The 25,306-nt window shown below is 42.5% G+C and overlaps 1 protein-coding gene and 1 long non-coding RNA gene across 10 annotated transcripts in view; one reads left to right on the top strand and one right to left on the bottom strand.

Moving 5' to 3' along the window:
- The window catches only part of LOC146407170 (uncharacterized), a 391,157-nt gene that overhangs the window by 339,696 nt on the left and 26,155 nt on the right, over window positions 1-25,306 (top strand). For all 3 annotated transcript variants that reach the window (XR_014825954.1, XR_014825955.1, XM_084993837.1), the window contains one exon: window positions 23,927-24,099. Coding sequence is in view for 1 of the 3 variants with exons in the window: in XM_084993837.1 (XP_084849963.1) it covers window positions 23,927-24,099 (173 nt within the window). In the remaining 2 variants the exon portion in view is untranslated. The remainder of the gene's footprint in view (window positions 1-23,926; window positions 24,100-25,306) is intronic.
- Window positions 845-25,306, bottom strand: part of LOC102161373 (uncharacterized) — a 358,117-nt gene continuing 333,655 nt past the window's right edge. For 2 of the 7 annotated variants that reach the window (XR_014825984.1, XR_014825982.1), the window contains 2 exons: window positions 21,811-23,684; window positions 20,848-21,544 (listed from right to left, as the gene is read on the bottom strand). This is a non-coding gene — a long non-coding RNA (uncharacterized LOC102161373). Of the gene's footprint in view, window positions 7,258-14,648; window positions 14,897-20,847; window positions 21,545-21,810; window positions 23,685-25,306 lie in introns of those variants that run through there. The other 5 variants (XR_014825964.1, XR_014825965.1, XR_014825980.1 and 2 more) reach the window with 4 other exon arrangements.

Here is a 25,306-nt window from a genome sequence, read left to right as displayed (position 1 = left end):
TTTTCTTTATATGAGAGCAAAAGGAGCATGTTAATAATAAAAAAAATAATGAAGAAGAAACAAAAAGAAAGAAGGCGCCCTCTCTTCTTTCCTTTCTGTTCCACTTAACATGCCTTGTTTTATTCTCATTACCTCGTTCCTCTCTCCCCCTTCTTCCCCAGACTAACTTTTGGGTTTTCATTTCCTGGAAAAGAATTCATCTCTTTTTTCTTATTGGTCACTTTGTAATTTCCCACAAAGATACTCTGATGTCTCAGCTTGAGTTACGTCCTCACCCTTGGTGCAATCATCAGTGACCTCTGACTAGTTCCAAGTTGCTGGGACTCTTAACCTATGAATGGAGAAGAGAAGCAAGGTTGAGCAGACAGTCTAAGCTGCATCTGCTAAAAGTATTTGACTCTGTTTACAGAGCAATTCACTGTTGAATGAGGATTTGAGCTCAGGTCTCTCTGGTTCTAAGTCCAAGGTGCCTTTACCACATGATGATGCCACCCTGCTTTTGAATTTAAAGAAAGAGTATACAAGTTTCTCCATACATCATGGGCATCTAAACTTTTTCCATTAGAGAGACTCAAGCTAAATGAATCCTAGATAGGCATTTACATCAATCACAATTGTTGGGTTTCCATTTCATAATTACCATGCAGGCAAGCATAATAATAACAATAATGATAATAGCAATAACCACATTTATACAACTTTTACTAGGTGTCAGGCATTCTCCTGAATTCTTCACATGTACAAACTGGATAAACCCTCCTAATAACTCTACTATGTCAGTATTATCACATGATCTCCATTTTACAGATAAAACTGAGGTGAGGAGAGTGGAAGGTATCAGGCATTTTCACTTCACTTAATCTTTTATTGGAAAAATTTTAAGGAACACAATACATTAATTGTGAACAACATAAGATATGATGATACAAATTTTAAGGAACAGGAAAGCTTTAACAATTACATAAAATTCTGTGCTTATAGTTCATCATGTGCTTTATTATTAAAAAAAAAAAAAGCCCAAACAATATCAGAAAGAACAGAAGCCTATCCCACCCCTATTCTTTGATTAAAAACTCTGAAAATTGAGGCCATTGCCCCCACATTTGTGGAGACAGCTCCCAAGTCATCAGTACTGGCCTCTGAAGATTTTAGAAGAGGGAAGACATGGGGTATTTGACTATTATATCAAATTTCCTAGGGCCACCATAACAAATTACCACAAATTATGTTTCTTTCAACAATGAAATGTATTCCCTCAGAATTCTGGAGCCTGGAAATTGGAAATAGAGGTGTCAGCAGGCCCACACTCCCTCTGGAGGTCCTAAGGGAGAATTTTGATTGCCTCTTCCAGCTTCTGGTGTCTCCAAGCAATTCTTGGCTTGTGTTGTGTATATTTCCCCTACTGTCCTTGGAGGTAGTATCCACTGAGGTATTTTTGAATGCCCTTACCTCACAATATTTCATTTAATTAGACCTTCAAAGACTTTTTTCCCAAATAAGATCACATTTACAGGTTTGCAGGCTAGGACATGGACATACGTTGAGATGAATAGACACCATGCAACCAGCCGTCAATAATTATGGAAGTCCTTTCCAATTTTTCTAAGAATTTAGTTGTGTGCAAAACACAATTCTGAATAATTTCCTTATAATGGAGGTAATTCTCCAGAGCTTTACAATGAATGCCCTGGGGCCAGTATCAAATAAAGGAACCTCATCTAGGAAGATAAATGATTTTGAGTAACAGAGAGGCTTGTTTTGACTCACTAGGGCAAGGATAAAATAGACATGTAAACTTTCACTCTCCCTCTCTAAAATAAAATACTAACTTTCTTAACTACAATTTTGAATTGGCAAAACATGCATTCAGACTTAATTAAGATCATAGGTTTTAGTTTTCACTCTTTGACAGGCTTTAGAAAGCCATTCAGATGTGTTAACTTGGCAAAGAGAAATAAAACCAAAGGGAAAGAGTCAAACTATTTTAAAAATGAAAAGGCAAAATCAGTTTTAAGGAAAAAAATAGATTTATGTATGATTTTCCATGTTGGAACATGCATTCTAACTTATCTACACTTTCCAGCTCATATACTTTTGAGTATCCAGAATCTTAAAATCTCAAGAAATTATCACTTTAAAACTGAAAGTAGTTTTGAGTCCTTGTAAAAAGATGAGATTATGGTGGTAGGGATATAATAACGTCTTTGAGACGTGACCTGAATATTGATCTCTATATCTGTTGCTGTTTGTGTTCTCTCCAAATTCATATTTTGAAACCCTAACCTCCAATGTAATGGTATTAAGGAGTGGGACCTGGAGTTCCCATTTGTGGCTCAAAAGGTTAAGAACCTGACAAAGCCTCTATGAAGACAGAGATTCAATCCTGGGCCTCACTCAGGGGGTTAAGGACCCGGCATTGCCGCAAGCTGCAGCATAGGTCACAGATGGGACTCATATCCAGTGTGGCTGTGGCTGTGGCATAGGCCTGCAGCTGCAGCTCCTATTCAATCCCTAGCCTAGATCTTCCATATGCCGCAGGTGTGGCTGTAAAAAGGAAAATAAATAGAAAAAAAAAAATGGGACCTTGGGGAGCTGTTTAGGTCAAGATGGTACAGCTCTCATTAATGGAATTAGTAACCTTATTAAAGAGACCCCAGAATGATCCCTTCCCTCTTCTACCATGTGAGGACACAGAAAAGATGGGGAAGAGGGCCCCCACCTTACAGCAAATGTGCCAGGACCTTGATCTCGGATCTTTGCAGGCTCCAGAAATGTGAAAAGTAAATTTCTCTTGTTGGTCTATGGTAATTTGTTATACAGCCTGAATGGACTAAGACATCAGTGAATCTCAAGTTGGAATGGTTACAGGATGGTGAGAGCTTGGCAAATTCTAGGGCATTCTGTTCCTTGTCCTAGGGAAACAGCATTTCCCAAGGAATGGTCTATGAGACAGCTCTGTAATATTCAGTTTCTTAATTCTAACACATACCCACACCCCCATTTTCACGTCTCTGAAAACAGACTGCACGCGACACAACGTCAAAGGATATCATTAGCGACAGGACCTTGCACGAGCAATCTTAGCTGTGCGTGGATGAAGCCTTGTGCCTGATGATCCTTTCAGTCAGGCTCTCTGCATTTGTTGTATCTCGTGTAGTTAAACTTAACCTGGGCCCTCAACTGTTGCGCATAAAAGATTACACTTCAATGTTGCATTGAAATGAACATTTTTTAGAAGGCGGAAGATTGACAGTGAAATGACAAGTAATCCAATTTCAGGTGGTAGACGTTGCCAAATTCCTCAAAGTAGATCATAAAATGTTGAAAGCTAGGAGAAATTGATGTGATTTATTTAGTCATTGAACTGTTTTATCTGTCAAAGTCTTCCAGCTGAATTTCAAGAGAAGCCGATTCACTTCTAGAGATACATACTTATATCAAGTATGTAATAGGAAAAGCAGATGAAACCCTAAGAGCCTTTCATATAATAGAGAATTATAATGTCACTCCTAAAGATGTTAAAGATGTCAATATTATGAGCATAATTTATGAAAAACAACATCTCAGTTGGATGTTCAGTACCGTAGGATGATGGAAATCTTCCTTGTAGGATTTCCAGAAGTCTATTAGCTTATTAAAAGCTCCTCAATCTTGTAATAAAGCAATATACTTAGCTTTGTTTTTACCATCATTTCAAAATGTGTGAATTTAGAACTGTCCCCAACACACACACGCACGCACGCACGCACGCACGCACACCAACTACTAGCATTTACCAGTGCTGCCTCCGGTGAACATAACTTATTAAGGTGTGTTAACCTGGAGAAAGATAATTATGGTCATTTACCTGATGTTCATTTTTGTAAATGAAAAAGTCACAGATACAATTGAAAGAATAAAAGATTGTCGTTCAGAAGACACTTCTGCTATTTTTTCATTAATTTGCTGTATGATCATGAGCGGAACCCCCCTCTTTCTCCAGACTGGTTTCCCCATCTTGTCAATAAATGTACATTGGTTGTACAAAATAATCCACAATTCTCTGCTTCCCTACCCTTCAGTGCCTGCAATGAGGTCCATTAGCTGGGGATAGAATACCATCTTCTGTGGTTAACATATTCTTGTAAATCTTTTTGTGAAACATAAAACCGCAGTTTATTCTGTGGTTTTCAAGAAGAACATGTGAGGGGTTCCCATCGTGGCTCAGTGGTTAACAAACCCCAATGGCATCCATGAGGTTGCAGGTTTGATCCCTGACCTCACTCAGTGGGTTAAGGATCCACCACTGCTGTAAGCTGTGGTGTAGGTCACAGATGCAGATTGGATCTGGTATTGCCATGGCTGTGGTGTAGGCTGGCAGCTACAGCTCATATTTGACCCCTAGCCTGGGAACCTCCATATGCCACAGGTGCAGCCCTAAAAAAAAGAAAAAGACAAAAAAAAAAGAAGAAGAAGTGAATTCATTTGATTATTTTTCTTTTACATCAGTCACCTGTTAAACTAATGCCACCTTTTGAGAGTCCTATATCAGCCATCATAGGGAGAGCTATGAAATCAAATGTACCACTTGGTGTTTATTTATCAAACTTCCTCCGTGTGCTGATCCTGTTCTTTGCATGGAGTGGAGCCACCTAGGTCATGGATGAGCAGGGGGCTCTTAAATCCTTGGCCACATATTCCACTTTGGTGGTGATGGTGGTGTTGATGGTGGTGGTTCTCCTCTCCTCCTTCATCCTTGTCATCCTCAGCACCATCACATCTCACCTCTAGTTCACCTGCTGTGTTACTTCTTATAAGATTTGGTCCTCACATGCTGCTGCTTAACACTTCAGATGCTTCTCATCCCTCTAGGAATGAAGTCCAGTTTCCTTGCTTGGCTTATCAGAACTTTTTTCTCATTTCATTCTCATCTCTTGCCATTTTCCACCAATCACTTTACTTTCCACCCATGAATGATCTTTGTTCAGTTCTTTGAATGTGCCATGCTCTCTTCCATCTCTATGCTCTGAACATGCAGTTTCTTTCAACAAGGATGTTGCCTCTATCCCTATTTCCCCCCGTCACTACCTCCACTTGGTTATTTTTGCAATGTGGTTACTTCCTCTGGGTAACTTGTCATGCCTTGGTCACTAATACTGTGTTATGAGGATCTCCTATCAGCCACTACGGCATCTTATACTGTCCCCAAAATGGCAGGGTCAGCAACTTGTTGTAACCACCTTCTTCCTAGAGTATCTCCTACTCTACTTCAGCCTTTGGGGTGGCTTTCCATTTGGATGATTTCAGATGGCATAAGGGTCCTATAAAACTCCAGAGCTCCATTCAGTAGTGTGGCCAGATCTGAAGCCTCCTCTCTAGAGCATAGATGTGGGAAGGTGAGGGATCCAGCCTGTACGGGGTCATTGTGGGTGATGTGACCTTTTCAATCCCACCTCTCCAAGGTGATAGCAAAACCAGTCTCCAACAGTGCACTGTAAGGATAAGCCCAAACAGCTGGGGTGATGCCATGCTCCAAAAAAAACCCGCAGCTGCCCACAAGCTGGCTTATACTCCAGAGCACTTATCTAGTCTGGAGATGTGAAAATTTCCCTCTGCTTCTCTAGCTTCCCTCTGAGACACATGTTAAATGACCACATGTTTGTCTGCCTGGGGAGTGCATTTTTCTTCCCTCCTACCACCAAACAGCTTTCCTTTCAAAGCTGCATATCAAGCTGTCTGCCTGGCAGTCTCTGGTATTAGAACCATAAGAACTTTGTGTGAAGGTCTCAAGATCTAGAAAGCAAGTCTTTTTGGTAACTGCCATTTATTAGTTTATGAATGAAAAAGTAATGATGAAAAATGGTGACTTTTTCTAAGAGTCCATTATGATCTAGGCACCTTGAATACATGATATAAATTAATCCTCTCAACCATACTGCAAGTAGGCACTACTGTCCCCATTTCACAGACAAAGAGACAGGGCTTAGGGGGTTATTGGCTTGTCTGAAAACATGCAGTTAGTAAGTGTCAGAGTTGGTGTTAGAAACCACATCATTCTGATTCCAAAGCCTATGTTCTTTCCACTCCGCGGAGATGATTCTCAGTGTTTCAGAACAGGCTGTGCAGTTCTTTAAGAGTCAAAAAAAGAAAAATGGCTTACTTGGAAGCATTTGCTTTTCATGTGCAAGGAATAGAGCAAGTAAAAAAGTCCCTCCTTCCAGGCCAAGCGTTCTCACAGGTGCCTGCAATGGAGTACCACCCAGCCATCCCACCAACCAGGACACATGTGTAGCAGGTGGAGTCACGGGGATGCACTGCCTTCTCCTCTGAGGAACATTCCCTGGATAACCCTCTCACTTCACCCGGGCAGTGACACATTCGAGGAGCTGGTAGAGCACTGGACCAGGGGTTAGCACACATTTTCCTTTCCACAGAAAAGGAAATTATGGACTTGGAGAATAGACTTGTGGTTGCCAAGAGGAAGGGGGAGGGAGTGGGATAGATTGGGAGCTTGGGGTTAATAGATGCAAACTATTGCTTTTGGAATGGATTTACAATGAAATCATGCTGTGTAGCACTGAGAACTATGTCTAGTCACTATGGTGGAGCATGATAATGGGAGAAAAAAGAATGTATACATGTATGTGTAACTGGGTCACCATGCTGTACAGTAGGAAAAAAAATTTTATTGGGGAAATAACAATAAAAAAATTAAAAGTAGTGGGTATCTGGGAGTTCCTGTCATGGCTCAGTGATTAATGAATCCAACTAGGAACCATGAGGTTGCGGGTTCGATCCCTGGCCTCACTTAGTAGGTTAAGGATCCAGCGTTGCTGTGGCTGTGGCGTAGGCCAGTGGCTACAGCTCCGATTGGACCCCTAGCCTGGGAACCTCCAAATGCCATGAGTGCAGCCCTAGAAAAAGACAAAAAACAAACAAGCAAGCAAAAAAGAAGTGGGTGCCTGTTATTATGTACTTTCTTTGAATGTCGGTTTCCTTATTCCCCTCCTTCCTCTGGAGCACAATTTCCTAAGCACAGTGTCAGTGCTAACATTCTCTTTACTTTTGGCCCACAAAGAAACCTGCGCCAGATCCGCAGCCCTCAAAAGATGTAATGGACAGGATGTAAGGACCAGGAGGTCTGCTTTGATCCAGATCACAGGGCAGTCAGTTTGGGGAGCAGAACTGACAACCAGATGGAAATGGTTCCTCAGAAGCGAAGCGGACTCTCCAGTTTAGAGTGAAGCAGAGGTTGATGACATGGACTTTGATATCAGCCTAAATGAAAAAAACACAAAATCCGGTACTTGTATTAATTTAATTACAAATCACGTTAAATCACAATTACAAATTACAAATCAGGCACTCTGTACCAAGCCCTCGGAAAGAAATTTCACACTCACTAGCTTTGCGAACCCAGGCAGGCCAGCTGTCTCAGGAGCATAACAGTCTACTTCAGGGTGTTGTCAGCTTTGTAGGAAACAGTGTATTGACAGTTCTGAGAACAGTGCCCAGTGATGGCAGCTCGGATGATTTGGCCTCTATGTGTGACCCCTTTACCTCACTTGACTGTTACAGTGATCTGAAGCGATATTTTTATTACCGTGAATAAATTAAAAACTTAAAGGTAAGGGATTCGAACTGACTCACTTGTATTTCCCACCTGTTCTCTTGGGCCACACAAGGTACCTACAGGGCAAGTATGGTGATAGCAGGTATTCACCAGGCCTCCCTGAAGGAGACCTAAGGATGGCTGAACTGTGCAGGTGGTTCGGGAGCTGCACAAGAGCACATTATCCCAAATGTCTCTCCATCCTCCAACCAGTGAGTCCTAAGTACCCTACATGGCCACGTGAATTTTCTGGGCTTCCAGGAGCTGAATGGAAGTGGGAAAACTGCCACTTGGCCTCAGCCCTAGGAAAGTTCTGCCACCCCTTACTGCCAGCCAAGACGCTTGTCATATTATTCATGCATGTGGTATCTTCCCCAAGAAGTGTTGACTCCCCAAAGGCTGGCATGGTAGAGGCACTGGGAGCCCAGAAATCCAGATCATCAGTGGAAAAGTCTGGCATGAATTTGGGGGCCTGCTGGGCTTATCAATGCAGGTTGATTCTAAGCAAACCAAGAATGGTCTCCTAAGGCTGGTATCTCCTGGTCCATCCATCAGTCACCCCATGACAGCCCAACACAATGATAGACACTGAAGAAAGGAGGAAGGGTGTTGGTCTGCTCAGGCTGCACAACAAAATGCTAGGTGGCCTGAGTGACAGACATTTATTTTCTCATGGTTCCAGAGGCTGGGAGTCTGAGATCAGGGTGCCTAGTCAGTTTCTGGTGAGAGCTCTTTCTCTCTTGCAGAGCGCTGCCTTCTTGGTGGAGAGAGAGAGGGACAAGCTCTCTGGTGTTTCTTGGTATAAGGGCACTAAACCCAGCATCAGGGTCCCCCACCTTCATGACCTCTAAACCTCATCACCTCCCAAAGGTACCATCTTCAAATCCCATCACATTGGGAGCTAGAGTTTCAACATACAGATTCTGATGGAGTTGGGAACATAATTCAGTCCATGGGAGGTGGTAAACATTTGGTTGCATGTGGAGTCTGATCAATTTTCAATGAGGTATTTAAGGGAATCAACAAACAAACTAGGAAATGCAGAAAAGAGAAATCAACATAGTAAAGGATCTTAAAATCATATTACACAAGAAAAAAATAGTAAATCAACCATAAAGGAACTACTGGGGACCTGTATTAGTGCAACAGGAGAAAACGGGTACAAATATGAAAGTGCTAACAGAAAGATACAGGAGCCCTACCTACAAAATTATTAGGGTGACAGTTAAAATTTAACATGGTAATTATAAACATTCAGTGTTTTTATTATAATTTTAGGGTACATGTTCCATGGTTAGAGTGTCAGTTGCAAATAGCATAGGTGATGATTGTGAATGACCAATGCACTCATTTTGTAATCAGCACGCTGACATTCAACCTTCTGGTCAACCCTTCTAGTAAAACTCAAATTATTTGGGCAAAACTTTTTCTTTAGTTTGCACTGACAGGTGAGCAGCCATACAGTTCTATTCAATATTGACCTTCTGCGGCAAATAAAAAAAAACCCAAGTGAACCCTTTTACTAGGGGGCCTTTACTCCTTCGGTTGAGGTTAAGAACCCTTTTCTATAAACCCTTTTCTCAGAAAAACACATTTGTGAGCAAATAGTTTTAATGACGTATAGTTTCAGAGAGAAAATGGGGTCATGGTTGGTGCTCAGTGATTGCTTGTTGAATGACTGAATGACTAAAGGATGAAAACTGTTTTATCTTGGAGCAAGGATATTTCATATGTATAGTTGCATACCACTTTTTCCTCCTGAGGCAGAGACTCTTTCTACCTTGTGATGTCAATTGGGCTTTCTTGGGCTATGCTGGGCAGGTCTGGGTCAATTCTACTCTTTTTGTCCCATTCTTCAGCCCAGGCAGGCTAAAGGAGCAGTGAATACCAGGCCATTTGCTTATAGTGATGACAGGAGCAGAAGACAACCTGTCATGTCATGCTGATGTTGACTAAAAAAATATATATGCACGACCTAAAAAGCTGAGAGTTATGATTTATTTGGTGGATAAAACTGAGGACTTAAGCCCAGGAGGCAGCATCTCAAGTAACCCTGAGAAAACTGTTCCAAGGAGGTGAGAGGGGAGCTAGGATATATAGGAGTTGTGCAAGGAGAGGCAGGTAGTAGGAACAAAAGATTAATGCTAATAAAGGAAAATTAGATAGCTCAAGTTAAGGAATTTAGCACTTTTCTTTGTATGGGAAGATGCAAGGTCTGGGCTCACCGAAATCATTCCTTTGATATGCACCTCAGATATCTGGGGCTGGTAACCAGTGTTTTCACATCCTGAATTTCCTTGGGGCTTACCTTGGGAGTGGCTGCAGTCTGATGGCTGCTAAAGTGGCAGGTTTCCTTCCTGAGTTCCCCTCAGGGCTCACCAGCTCCACCTGCTGGAGGCTGCAATCCCTGATGACTGTGACATCCTTTGTTTATTGATAAGCCCAGCAATATTTTATTTCTCATTGATGATAAGCCAACAGCCCAAAATCACAGAGTGGAGTATATACCCAGCTACCAGGAGGACAGAGCAAGGGCATAAATGGTTAAATGAAGACTCAAAACTGATAACTCAGACTCCCTCCCTTCCATTTACTCCATGGAACTTCCCAGAGCTGGGTTTTGAAGGACAAGTTGAAGGAAGCAGAGAAAAAAATTAGGCAAAGGAAACAAAAATGAAGAATTAGAAATATAAGCAAATGCAAAAACAGAAGCAAGAGAGAGAGTGTATGAGAGAGAGTCTGAAAGAACGAAAGGGAAAGGAATTGGGGATAAATGTTATCGGTGTTTGAGGCCCTTTTTGTTTGTCTGTTATTTGTAAATTCCTTGAAGTTCTTGGTCCTGACGAGGGAGCCAGGAAACCTAGACTTAGTCCCAGTTTTAATCTTGTGAGAACTTAGCCCAAGCTCTTCCCTCTTAGTCTTGTTTCTCTGTTTGAAAAGATGAAGGATTGGTCCAGGTGAAGTCAAAAAGCCCTTGTCACTTTGAGAAAGTTCTAATGTTCTAATCCATTGGGAACCAAATGAAGCCATTCTGGGGGTTCCCCTAAAGAACTGGGAGAGAAGGAAAGAAAGAGTTATTAACCAGCCATGCTTATGCCAACATAGCAATGGAGACCGGCGATAAATAGGATGACACCTTCCAAAAGAGAGTGCAACCAGTCTGGGAAATCCATGCTGAGATGTTCCCTCCAGGTTGGCCCTGGAAATCCCTGGCCATAGAGCATTCTTCCCTCCAAAATGTTGAAGAGGCAAGAGAAGGGCAAGCCTCCTGTTGCCAAATACATAAAGGCCATTCCAGTTAGTTAATGGAATCCACAGCTTGAGAAAAGAGCAACTTGTTTTGCAAGCACTTCTAGGGAGTCAGCTCCTCTGTTTCCATTCACACCAACTGACCTCAGGTCAAGGTCGGCCTTGGCCAATGCTGCCAATAGCCAGGGCTAACAAGGCTCCAGGGGAAAAGCCTTCAAAGAGTCCACAGATATTTCTTACTGTTTCTGCCAGTGAGACTTTTGACCAAAACAAAGCGAGACCGCCAGGTAGGGCCTGGCACTGGGAAGAGCACAAATGCTGCATTAACGACCACGGGACTGTGGACACTTCCACAGGCTGCCCTTTTGAGGTCTGGACAGGCCATGGGGCTGTGCCAGAGGGTGCAACTTCTACCTAAATTCTCTGATGAGTTAGGGAAGCTGGGAAGTTGGACAACCTGCTTATCATCCCCCAGCAACAGGCACCACTGGAAGAGATCTAGGTCTGGCTCTGAATTGGCCACCCCGCTCCTGTGTGATCATGTGCAGGTTACTCTCCCTCTCTGGGCCTTGGTTTTCTCACTGTTAAAAGAAGAAAGTTGGATTGGCCGTGATGCTTTAGGAATATAGACCTATGAGCTTTGCTTTAAGCAGCTAATATGCAGCTGAAAATTTACTTGCAGTTGGCGTGTGTGTGTGTGCACACATGCGCATGCGTGAGCATGTCCTAGGTATGTCCTAGGGTCAGTTCAGTCGGGTAAACCTGGATTAGTCATGCTGCTAGGTTCAGGGGGTAGACGAGGTTCCAGTTGGTGGCAAGACAGACCTGTAAAAGGCCTATCATAGTACAATGTGCAGGGAGCAACAGGGAAGCTACCACAACTGATTGGGAGCTGGAGAAATAAGGCAGGGGTAGAAGGAGACCCTCCTACAGTGAGTGGTGGGAGGGGAGGCTGGAGGAGGGGCTTGCCAGTAGGAAAAAAAAAATTCCTGAATTGCCCCATTTAATAATGATGGGTTGTCTCTTAAAAAAAAAAAAAAGGTTGGGAGTGGCTGGAAGAAAGGATAAAGGAAGGCTTTCCAAGACAAAAGGCAAAGCAGAAGGCCTGGAAATATAAAAGAAAGAACACAGCATGAGATGGCACTAAAAACCCTCTGATTAACTCAGTGCCAATGCTGTTGGAGTGTAAAATAGAAGGAAATGAAACAGTGGCTAATTTGGGCTCACGCCAATATCATCTCAAAGAAAATCCATCCATCATCTTCCACTAGACCACTCTGCTTTTTATTTCATTTTATTTGGAAATGCCTCATAAAATATTTTGATGTACAAAGTGTTACAAAGAATAAAATAAGCAACACCATACCCTTACCATTCCATTTAAGAACTAAGACACAGGAATATAATTATGGAGCCTCGCAGTCCCCACCCTGAACACACCCAGGGGAGCAGATGGATCTGTCAAGCTTGGCATCATGGTAATTAAACTCTCAGGAATGGGACATAAAATTGGAATTTTAATTTATTAATTTATATTGCAAAATCTGTCACATGGACTGGACTGTGACTGTCCCTGAAGTCAGTACATTCCTTCCCTGTACCAAGCTACAGGGTACACCACATCTTAGTCGAAAGCCAGCTTGTCAGTTAACAGTGAGAAATTCCAGGCAGGCTCATCAGTTTACTCTTTCCCAGTGGCTAGTTCCTCATGAAAGGTCAAATTATAGACAGATGTTCCCTTTTTAAAATTCAGAGACAAATGAACCAAAAATCTAACAGCATGAACCTGGGGTAGCTGGATTCATATCTTCCTCCCTCCTGCCTTCCTCCCTCCCTCCTTCCTTTCCTTCCTTCTTTCCTCCTCAGTGTCATTTTAAGATAAAATATAAAACACCTAGTTAAATCTGAACTTCAGGTAAACAACAGATACATTTCTGGTATAATTCTGTTCCAAATATTACATGAGACATATTTATTTAAAAAAAAAACCATTCATTGTTTATCTGAAATTCAACTTGACCTGAGCTTTTTATATTTTTCTTTGCTAAGGCTGGCAATCATATACTCCTTTGACAGCTGTCTATTGAGAATCAGTGATGCATCAGTGAGTGGGACATCTTGCGTATTCTCTTGCTACGCAACACCTGAATTCCCACATTATGTTTTCAGGGATTTCTACCTTTCTGAATCCTGTCTCACAAAGGCAGAATGGCAAGAAATCAGTTCTTCAGGGCCCTCTGAGCTACGCCCCAAGCAGGTCATCAGCTTTACCAAGGAGATTCCCCTTTAATAAACTTGATTGGGAAGAAGTCAGTAACTATGGAAAGAAGTACCGCTCAGGGTCCCTTTCGTTGGCCAGGGTGGTCTCAGAGGCATCCAGCTCTTGGTGGTGGGAGCACTTTAAGATCAATCTGGAGGTTTTCTCTACAGGGTACTACTACCTAGGGCAGCGGGGGGCCAGAGGTGCCCCAGTCATCTCAGGAATGCAGCAGAGTTTGGAGCCTTATTTTCTGGAAGTTCAGGCCTGAATATGATTCTCTATCAACCATTACTCTCAACAGTACTCTGAAGGGTAGCCAGGACTAGTTTCTGTTACCTACATATATAAGCATCCTCTTTATAGTAAGAGCTGTATCACTAATGAACACACTCAGGCCCTGACCACCTGCTACTTATAGAATCATGGAAGACAAAAAAAAAAAAAAAAAAAAAAAAAAAAGGAGTTCCTGTCATGGTGCAGTGGTTAATGAATCCAACTAGGAACCATGAAGTTGCAGGTTCAATCCATGACCTCACTCAGTAGGTTAAGGATCCGGCATTGCCTTGAGCTGTGGTGTAGGTCGCAGACATGGCTCAGATCCCATGTTGCTGTGGCTCTGGCATAGGGTGGCAGCTACAACTCCGATTAGACCCCTAGCCTGGCAACCTCCATATGTAGCAGGTGTGGCCCTAGAAAAGACAAAAAAAAAAAACCAGAATCATGGAAGAGGAAGATACTAATTAAATAAATACAGAATTATACATTGTGATAATTTATAATTATCCCTGAGAAGACAGCTACCTCTAAACACGTAATAATAGGGGGCATCTAACATCAATTTCAATTCTGTAGCAGCCCCCAGGAGGATGATACAGAATGACTAAGACATTTCTCTGAGGGCAGCGGGAAGCCCTTGTAAGGTGTTAGGTAAGAGTGTAGCTGCTCTGATTTTTTAAAGTGCACTCAGTGTATATCCTGGATCTGCATTTGGTCCAGATGCTCCCCCAACTTCCACACCACCAGTAGCACCCAAGCGTGCTCTGTACTTCATCACTCACCTCCAGAAAGTAGGGTATGGAAAAGCAGAAAACAGTTAACTTTAAAGAGAAGAAAACTGGCAAACATATCCTTAACCAAATGGGCAAGGTTGATGTCACCAGCTTCTCTAGACAAGAGGTTTGTGCCTCCCCCCGCCCAGACACACACTCAAATGCCTATTTGAGTTGAAACCTAACCCTCAACATGCTGGTATTTGGAGGTGGGGCTTTGGGGAGGTGATTAGGTCCCAGAGATAGAGCTCTCATGAATGGGATTAGTGCCCTTATAAAAGAGACCCCAGACAGGTCCCTTCCACATGAAGAGTGAACCAGAAAGTAGGCTTTAACTGTAAGTTGAATTCGCTGGCACTTTGCTCTTAGGCGTTCAGCCCCCAGGGCTATGAAAAAAAACCATTTCTGTTGTTTATAAGCCACTCAGTCTGTGGCATTTTGTTAGAGAAGCCTGAGCAGACTTATGACACCAGCAATAGGCCATGCTAATAATAGGTACCTCCTGATGTGATGTGATAAAGAGGCAACTTCAGCTGGACTCCTTCCCCCAAATCCATTCATTTACTCTAATTGCGGGACCAACCTCAGACAAACTCAAATTGAAGGACATCCTAGGAAATACCGTCCCTCATGTATTCCTCAAAACTGTCAGGCATGCAGGGTGAGGAAAAAACGTAGACACTGTCACAGAGCAGAGGGGACTAAGGAGAGGTGCTGACTAAATGCAATGTTGTCTTGGATTGGACTCTGAAACAGAAGGAAAAAAGACGTTACTGTGAAAATTGGTCAAATCTGAACAAAATCTGCAGTTTAGTTCACAGTTCCTACATCAATATTGGTTCCTTAGCTTTCCCATTAGGGGAAACAGGCAAGAGATCCACAGGAACTCTGTGCATTTTGCAACTCTTCCGTGAAGCCAGCATTATTCAAAAATTTTTTAAAATTGAAAAGCTAGAAGCAGGGAAACTTGTTAATTGACTATTGCAGACAGTTGTCTAGACAAGAGAATGGGCTAGTGTGGGGGCATTAAGGTGGCTGAGAGGGGTGAATCAGAGCTTTGTTTTTGGAGGTAGAATTGGCAGTTCCAATATGTCCTTCTGACATTAAGGAAAGGCTTTCCAGCCATATGCAAGGCCTGCAAACAGAAGCCTTCAACTGGTCAGAACTTTACAAAAGTAACTCAGTGCCACGGCAACACATACCAGATGTGTACATGCCTCAAGCCCTGATAGGTTTCCAATCCTTCAACTCCCATGGAGAATAATTTTTTTTCCAAGTCCCAGAAGCTGTTTCCCTAAGCTTCTTATTTAGTTGATTTATAAATGTTTGGTTTTTCATTTGCATCGAATAAATTGTTCCCAACAGTGAGCTGGTGATTCAGCCTGGGTGGGAAGCTTGCTCCTGTCCTAGGGGCATGTTCTTGCTAATTTGTCATGCTGCACTATGGCCTTAGGAATCCCTTTATTTACCCTGCAGTTACCTAGAGTAGTTCTGACTTCAGTCGTTCAAGGCGGGGTGGAACTGAAGTGTCTTTTGTTTGTCACTGCAGAAGGATTTTGATGGATCACTGTGGAAAGAGACCCTAGAAGAGGAAGAGTGTATATGGGCAGAGGTGGGGAGAAGTGAGAGAGGGTGGGAGAGGGAGGAGGACACAGACTTGGCAAGTTTTCCTTAGGTCCAAGGTTACATTTTCAAGGGGTTTGCAGGTCATCATACTGTTTGAGCCATGAATTTCAACATGGTTACTAGGTAGAAAAGTAAAGGACTTGATGGCTAGGAATACTGTGATATTCGTAAGTATACTCCAATAACAAAAGCCAAGCTAGACAACCTATGTTTTTTGCTTCCTTGTCCCCTCTCTTACCCTTGTTCTATGAGGTTTGAGTGAGGCCTTTCCCAGCCCTTGGTAAACAAGAGATTCCCATCCTCTTGTCCACACTCAAGGATGCACTGTGCTGTAGGATGGACCACGGAGGGCGATATTTGGAAATTTTGCTGAAGATATTGGGAAGGAGACATTCATTCTTACACTGAGATTAGTCATTAGTGTACCAATTGAATATTAGAAGGAGATGGTGATGGACAGTTAACAAAGACTGAATGGAACCATATGATGGTGAAACAGTTAACAGGTTGTAGCCTGGCATTTTCAGTGTCCAGCTTTACAACCTCAAGTTCTTGCCTTATCAGGTTCAAGTCTGTTGGATGATAAAACAAATAAACCTGAAAGCAGAGTATGAAAGGAAGGCCAGCTGAGGGCTGATCACCCTGGATCCAGCCACACCTAAAACCAAATATGATTACTAATACTGGTTACTATACTGGCCTCCAAACTTGCTTCCTTGCTTCCTTGCTTCTGCCATTGACCCACCCCCACCCCAAGGAAGCCTTTTAAGCCTGAAGCCCAGGCACTTCTTGTCTCTGCTCAGAACAGGCAGGTGGCATCCTTCTGACTTGGCGTGGAAACCACAAGTCCACCATCTCTCTGACTTCTTCACTCCAGCCCCTTGAGCTGGTTTGGTGTTCCTCAGACACACCAGTCTCTTGCTCCAGATGGTTGCCCTGGCCTTTCCATTCACCTGGAATGTTTTTCTCCTGGATATCTTCATGGCTTACCTCTCACCTCCTTCATCTCTTTGCCCAAATGCCACCTTCTCAGTGACGCTTTCCCTGCATCACTGTACCTAAAATTGCCACCTGCTCCTTGAAGGAAGGATATTTTGTTTGATTTTGTTATTTGCATTTGTTTGGTTTTGCTTTATCTCCAGCGCCTGTCTGTGCTCAATAAATGTTCCTTAAATAACAAGTGCTAGAGGGTGAATATTGAATGAATGAATGCACAAATAAATAAATAGCAAAGTTCCCATTGTGGCACAGTGGAAATGAACCTGACTAGTATCCGTGAGGATGCAGGTTCAACCCCTGACCTTGCACAGTGGGTAAAGGATCTGGCATTGCCATGGGCTGTGGTGTAGGTGGCAGACTCAATTTGGATCTGGTGTTGCTGTGGCTGTGGCCCAGGACGGCAGCTGCAGCTCCAATTTGACTCTGAGCCTGGGAACTTCCATATGCTGCAGGTGTGGCCGTAAAAAGCAAGCAAATCAATCAATCAATCAATCTGTCTATCTATCTCCCTGCATTACTGACAGCTGTCCATTGCCCTGGGATAAAGTTCAGATTCATTAGCACACAGTGCATTCCAGAATCTCTTGACTCTCTCTTGAGCTTTACCCCTCAAAGGCAAACACGCCACAACTCACCTACATTCACAGTCCCTGTGTCTCAGCCACACCTAAATACCTACTTAAAGTGCATACGAAACTCTTTCTGTCTTCAGAATCCATTGTGAAGTCTTCTTCGGCCTGTCACATTGTCCCAAAATGAAAAGAGTAGCCGTCATAAGTCTCCTCCAGCCCCTCATTTTTCTCCCCTTTCAGTATTTACCATCTTATATTACTTTATTAAAATTTTCTGCTTCTAAGAGGTCTCCGCAATGAGAATGAGACTGACAACCCTGGGAACAAAAGACCTATTTTTCTGGCCACTCTATCTCCAAGCCCAACACACTGAACACATGTGTCTACTTTTCTTCACTAAAAAACACTGCCCCTTCCTCAGACAACCTGTAAAGTCTCCAGCTTTACCCCACTTCAAGCCCTTGGCTCATCTAATCTCATTTGCTCATGTGTCAAATAAAAGAGGCAACAATAAAAAAAAAGAACATTTCTATTCCTCTAAACAAAGCAAAACTCCAAAAGTTCGAATGCCTTTAATGTAAAATTTCTACTTTAATATGTATCTTTCCATGTGTTTGACTTGAAAACTGAGATGAGTCATTATACACATTAAAAGTCACTTCTATTTGGTTTATACATAACAGTCATATGAATAGTCATGGTTTTATTGAGAAGAATGAAAACACCAAAATATATAACAAAATGTCCAGTTGGCCTAGCCCGCCAATAAAAGTCTTGCAAGATGCAAATGGTATTAACGGGCTCCATCAGACGAAGTCCTGAGAAGTGATTACCTTTCCTTCTTGGAAGAGAGTCCCTTTGCCCCTGGTGCAGCCTCTCCTCTCGAAGCCTTTGATCTGTGCTCTCTCTCAGTTGTTGAGGGCATTGGGGACACTGGTTCAGATCACACGCTGATGGAACAGTGTACTTGAAAGCCAGCACCCAGAGATGAAAGTGTTCTGCAGACATGCTGGGGGAGGAAATGGCTCTCCCTGGTGGGTGTTGCATCAAAGAAGGAGGCGCTAGAGGATGTCGAGGAAACAGGGTCAGTGTTCTGAGGTCTCAACTTCTGCTCTGGAAATCCTATCAGCTGGGCCATCAATTACCTCTGTTTCCCCTTCAGATCTTTGGCTTTGTCACAGAAAAAAAATTTTTGACAGAATGGCTGGGGAAGGGGGTGTACGAAGTGACCACATATGTTCTGGGGAAAGAAGATTCTGAGTGGGCTTGCTGCTTTGCCCCTGCCCTTCTAGGTCTTGGGTTCATCCAAATCAGTCGAAGAGGCTTGTACCCATGGCTGGCCTATCAGATGTGTCGAAAGCTTTTTCATAGTTGAAGTTTCCAGTCTTTGTTTCCAAGTTGGTGATGTGTTGAAAAGTCTCCTTGGGATGTCTGTAATTTGTTCTTAGAAATGCGTGAAAATCATTTAGTCAGTTTTATAACCAAAGCAAGAATGAGACCTGCAAGTTCACTTCTCTGATTTTGATTTTTCCAAGCTGAAGTTCCATTGTCCTTTGATAAAACTGTCAGGAGATCAATATTTAGGGGGAAAAAAAAAAAAAAAGGTCTATGTTTTCTCCAAGACATTTTAGCTGTGGGAAGTATTTATATTCTGTGTTTGGGAATAAAAAGTCAAATCACTGTTACAAAGCTACAGTGATGTGTGAATAATAAAAGATGCAGTTACTGGTGGTTATTAGATACCGGACAAATATTTTCCCTGTTCTCTTCATCGTATAGGAAACTTAAATTTCCTAAACCAAGAATAAGCCAAGTGTCCCCAAGCCCTTCCTTTTAGGGCAGCTTTCTCTTTTGTATCTAAGTGACATAACCCAAGCCCCAGCAGCGTACAGGGGAAGACTTGCCTATTGCCCAAGTGTTTCTGAGAACCCCTGGGAAGTGGTTATATGTTCCACACATCTGTCTCTCCTACCAGGTCAATACTCTCAGCTTCTTCTTCACTTTGCTACTTTTTCTCTCTGTTGCAGTTCTTTCTTTTCAGCCATGTGTGGAAAGAGCCATCTCACTTTATTTCTTTAAGCACCACCAAGAGGCACTCAATTTTGTCAGACTTTACCAAGCCTGGCACATGGTTAGAGGGAAGGACAATGCAGAAAAAGAAAACCCAGAGTGGAAGACCAAACATCTCTCCCCCTGGGTGCACAGCATTTCTCTTTCCAGGGCATCCGCTGTGGCCCTCTTTCTCCCTAGCAGATGATCTAGTCCCTCTTTTGAAATGTCGTGGAAAACTCCCTTTCTCCAGTTGCCTCTCTATGAATCTCAAGCCTCAGCCTGCAATCTCCTAGCTCTAGCAGAATAATAAAATATATATATATATATATCATAATAATTCTCAAGAGATATACCCTGCTTACCACAAACACCATTTGTTTGAGAAACTTAGAGTCTAGGCTGAGCACAGATCTTTCTTATTACCACTTGGGTTCTAAATGTTGCCCAGCACAGGAAGTGAGAACGGACATCTCGAAGGCAACAAAGGCTCCCCTGAGAGCCCCTGCCAAGCAGTAGATTTCATCTTTCTCCAAGAAAGCAGAACCACCCACAGACTGACTTTAAGGGGGTTTAAAGGGAAGTGTGAAGGGCATACTGATCCTGTGAACAAGCAGACTTCTAAAGGCGGGAGTTTAGGTTCTGATACAGCAGGTTTCACAAGTCAGACTCAGACTTCGGCCTAATGAGACCTTTGGACAAGAAAAGTGGCGTTAGCAGTCGAGATAGGGCATCTTCCAGGGCTGTGGGGTCTCAGAGGAGCAGCACTGTGTCTTACAAAGCACCAAATACACTAAGGCTGTGGCTTGGGGGTTAAATTCCATTGAACCTCTTGAGTGTTGACACTTGGCAATCTAGGAATTCCTTTACTGAAAACAAAACCAAACCCAAACATCCCACACTACCAGAAAACCACATATTCTACTTCTTCAAGGCCCCAGTGGCATCTTGGAGACTAATGAGTTCTTATGAAACAATTTCTCTCAGGAGTTAAAGAAACATTAGACAATATTTATTTTAAGTATCTATTAGAAATTCAGAAAGGGAGGTCTCTGAAAATACAGAATGGTGGGGAGCCCTAAAATAATGAAACAGTTGAAATGTAATTTAGTATGTTGTGCAGAATGCCAAGATAATTGTGCATTTTCTGGAAAACAGAAATTCTAAATTATTTTTTACCGTTATAATTAAATTGCATTTTATATCAAAATTGTTACACATTTATTGTAGCATAGAGTAATACTAAGGAGCATAGATTAGTAGAAGCAGAAAATCTACTTAAATCTCAGCTCTGCCATTCCCTTAGGCATATTATGAGCCTCTCTCTAAGCTTCAAATTGCATTATCTGTGAAGTGGGATTATTGTGATAATGAAAGAAATGTAATTAAGTTAGAACACTCAATAAATCTAGTTGTTATTACTGCAAATGAAATTCAGAAAACTCAAGAACATTTGAAGAATAAAGGCTATCTTTTATTCCACTGTCTAAATCCAACCCCAATTAAAACTGTAAGGTTTAAATACATTTGTTCCAGGATGCACGTATGCTGGGGGTGTGGTGGAGTTTCCATTTCAGAGATACAGATTTATTCAGCATCTAATACATGGTCTTTGAAAAGCTTTATAATTGGAGTGTATGTTAAATATCTTTTTGTGTCAGTAAATGTCAGTGTAATTCATCATTTTAACAGCTGTATTTTATTCCATTAAATGGCAAGGACAATATTCTACTAATGATATTATTTATGAAATGTACATTTTTATTTTCCTCTACTACTTCCTCATTATCATTTTTATAACCACACACAATTAAGATCGCTCTGTAGTGCATTTTTAGCATCTGCCCTGTTATTTATAGAAATATAACTTTGTCAGCAAATGTATTCCTTTACATGTTTGACAGCTACTGTCGACGTATTCTCCAGAATTTGTACTCTCTGCGTGCTGTACAAGAATGTCTGGGAAACATTCCCTCAAGGCCAGGCATTTACCTGAGCACATGAACTCTCCAAGCCCTGATGTCCTGGAGTGCAGAGCACTGGTTCAGGCTGTATGTATCCTAGTCACCTTGTTGGGACTATTTAGCCAAGTCAGAGCTTCTCCTGGATGTGTGATTCTAGGGAACCTTCTTCCTTAAAGTTTCTTGGCCTCGGAGTTCCCGTCGTGGTGCAGTGGAAACAAATCTGACTAGGAACCATGAGGTTGTGGGTTCGATCCCTGGCCTTGTTCAGTAGGTTAAGGATCCGGTGTTGCTGTGAGCTGTGGTGTAGGTCACAGACACGGCTCGGATCTGGTGTTGCTGTGGCTCTGGCATAGGCTGGCAGCCGTAGCTCTGGTTGGACCCCTAGCCTGGGAACCTCCATATGCTGCAGGTGCGGCCTCAAAAAAGACAAAAAAAAAAAAAAATTCTTGGCCTCAATCCCTTTGCTTGTAAAGTGGGGATTAAATTTACACCGTGGTTGAGAAAATTAGGAGATAATAAAATACGTAAGTCCTGACTCATCACAGGCACTTAATAATACATACTCTTTTCCTCCATTCTTTTTGTAAACTGTGAGGTTTTATGCCATGGTGCTTTGTAAAATGTGGGTGCTCATAAACTTATGCTGCTATTTGAATCCTTTTACTCCTGAAAAAAGTATTAGTACATGGTGGATCAAAGAAGATATGCATGTAGTTAGTTATCCATGGAGTTAGAGTAGAAGAAGACAGAGAAGGAAGAGGAGAGAGGGAGGAGAGAGGGTGAAGAACTGAATTTTGAAAGCAGGGAGATCTACAGTAAAGTCTAGCCCTATCTTTTACTAGCTGTGTGATTTGAGGGTTTGTTTGTTTGTTTGTTTTGTTTTGTTTGCTTTTGAGGGCCACACCTGTGGCATATGGAGGTTCCCAGGCTAGGGGTCAAATAGGAGCTACAGCTGCCGGCCTACACCACAGTCACAGTAATGGAGGATCCGAGCCTCATCTGCAACCTACACCACAGCTCACGGCAACACCAGATCATTGACCCACTGAGCAGGGCCAGGGATGGAACCCACATCCTCATGGATCCTAGAATAGTTCATTAACCCCTGAACCACAAAGTGAACTCCTGATTTGAGGTTTGAAGTTTACTTCTTTGAACCTCAGTTTCCTGATTGCTAATGTGCAGGACTTCTCAACTGTGTTCTTGTGTGGATTAATTTCAAGAGTACAAATAAAGTGTTCAGAGTACTTCAGGCAGACGCCAGATGTCCAATTAAAGGCTGCTCTGATCTGTTGTTGCCGTCCTTCTGTCCTTTGTTGACATGACTATTCCATCATTATGTCCATCGTTAAGATGATTAAACATTGCTTCCTATGGTTAACTCTCCAAGAAACCCTCCTGGCTTAGCACACTAAATCTAATGTGCCTGCAGTGAGCCACTTGAGTGTCATTTATCTGTTCATTCATGAGAAAGGGTAGAGCCACACATTGAATTTACATCTCCGTTGATCCCAGGTGGATAGTGACTGAACACATAATCCATGTTATGGGCTTAGGAATCAGGAGAACTCAGCAAGGAAACTGAACCTTTTCTATCTTTTACTTTCTGCAGGCAATCTGCTCATCATCCCTTGTCACAGCCATAATTTTGTACACATGCTAATGTCTGTCCCTTTATTTTACTGACGTGGCTGTTTGGTGGTTTGTTTCTTGTATTTTGTCACAAAAGGAGAAAAGGATGTAAGACCAGATCTTGAAGCTGGAATAGATAGTGGCAGACGCACTCCATTCCCTGGAAGAGCTGGTAATAAACGAAGTCTTTGGGGCAAGTGCTTTCTGACAGCTGCATCATAAGAGAATTACATAGATGAGATGAAAAAGAGGGGTCTTTGGTTTTTGGTTTTTGTGTTTTTTGCTTTTTGTTTTTTTGCATTACCTCTGACAGCAAATTCCCCAGACTATCTAGAACACAAAAGAACCACAAGGGGTGAAGAGATATTTTATACATGAGTCTTCCAGGCCATTGTCTTCCATAACGCTGATAAGGAGGCTTAACTCCCTCTTTACAGTGTCAAAACATTTTAAAGTAAATTATTTAGGTGAAAGTCCCTTTAAAAAGTCTGTGCACATCTCCGATGATCTTAAACTTATTTAGCTGTTTGTTGGTTCAGCAACCCAGTGCTGTATTGTGGGGGAGGTGGGCTTCTTTGTCTGCTTTGCTTTTCTTTTTTTATCTTGTATCCTCAAGCTGTCAAGTCTTCTATTGACATTTTCACTGCTTCCGACAGCACCTCTTTCTTTTCCAAGTGGCTTATATTTAATCTGCTGAGATATGGAGGGGGGGAAAAAAAGCAAATAACCAAGCTTGCTAAATAAAGTGTGTTTAATAAGATTTCACGAGCCCCAGAAGGCGAGTCAGAGAGTTTGTGCCTTCATTCATTAAATTCCATCTACAAATATTTACTGGGCTTCCTTGTGATAATCCACAGGCTATGACTTGTTCTAGGCAGTAAAGCACATGGTTTGGGGGCTATAACTTTTTTGAAAAAGTATATTGCCATTTTCAGGAACCTTTGAAAATGTCTGCGTCTGTGGCCAAGTTGTGGATGGTCAATCCAGTGACCTTGGGACCTCTGAAGACTTGGTTAATGACTGGGCCTCTCTGCCTGTATACGTGTGGATTTCCACCTCTCCCAGAGCATCAACACACATAATCTTTTGTTTTGATCCTGCATTTGAGGTAAGCAAGGTCAAAACGTTTATCCACTTCTTACAACACAGGGAAAGAAGACTCAAAGTGTGAATCATGTCAAAGCCTTTAAAATATCAGACTAGAGTCTACTCTCCACTTAAGCTAATGCCTGTGCTTTGTCCCAGCCTCCAAGAAGAGTTTTTAGATATCTCATCGCCATGCTTAAGATCCCAGAGTGGAAAGAGCACTGGCCCAAGATTCAGGAGACCAGGGTTCTAGTTTGAAATCCTCAAGGAACTCAAAGCAAGCACCTCTGGGTTTCGTTTCTTTCTTCTCTGTAAAATGAGGCCCATCACATCTGCCTCATATAATGAAATAATAACATACTTTCAAACACTGTTATTAAGCCGGGAACATTACCAAGCCCTTCTGCAGCATTGGACCTGACCAAAGATGGAACAAAATCCTTTCCTCCATGGTAGCAGGGTTTACAGACCTCCCTTCCTTCAGGTGGGAGGCCTTTGCACCAGAATAAGTGTGTGTCCCTCCCATGCATAGGATACCCACTTATGTGAAAGGAGACAAGCAAAGACAGGAGATGGCTGGGGGGTAGCTCCTTCCCCGTCTCCAGGAACCGCCCTTCTCACCTGAACCTCTGAAAAAGCCTCCTTGCCTAGCCTGATTCTGGCCCTCAGGACAGCCACTGCCTGTTGAGAGAGCCTTCTGCAGATGCTAGGGTCGTTAGCAAGTGTGCTGCCTTACGGATCTGTAAACAGACCTTTCAGTGCTCCAGAGATGCTCCTTTCTGAGTCAGGAGACCCTTTATCAGCACTAGGTTAATAACCACAGTGGTTACAACTTGCATTCTCACTGTAAGCCAGAGCATTGTGCTCCATGTTTTATCACCATCACTGATCCTTAAGGACACGAAGAGTAAGAGAGATTAAGCCACACTGATAAGGACTCCATCTAGAAAGTGACAAAACCAGGATCCACACCTAATTCTGGTTGAACTCAAAGCTGATTTCCTAAACCCTTATGCTGCTGTGCTTCTCCCCACTGGTCTGGGTTGATTTTGCCACACTGCGCAGCATCTGCAGTGATGTGGAGAGTCTTGGTGATGCCCTACATTTTCTGGCATCCAGAGGCTCTTCCTGGTGTGGCCTGGTGACAGTCACTTCAAGTCTGAGTCTGTTCATTCACCTGTCAGAGGGAAGTGATACTAGTACTGGCCCTTCCACCTTAACCACCAACC

Source organism: Sus scrofa, chromosome 1, assembly GCF_054392235.1.
Source record: "Sus scrofa isolate SSC_HxYL_T2T_F1_AM1 chromosome 1, Sscrofa_HxYL_maternal_Yorkshire_Landrace_v2.0, whole genome shotgun sequence".
Lineage (NCBI taxonomy): Eukaryota > Metazoa > Chordata > Mammalia > Artiodactyla > Suidae > Sus > Sus scrofa.
The sequence above is the reverse complement of the archived record's forward strand: the minus strand, read 5'-3'. Positions and strand labels throughout refer to the sequence as shown.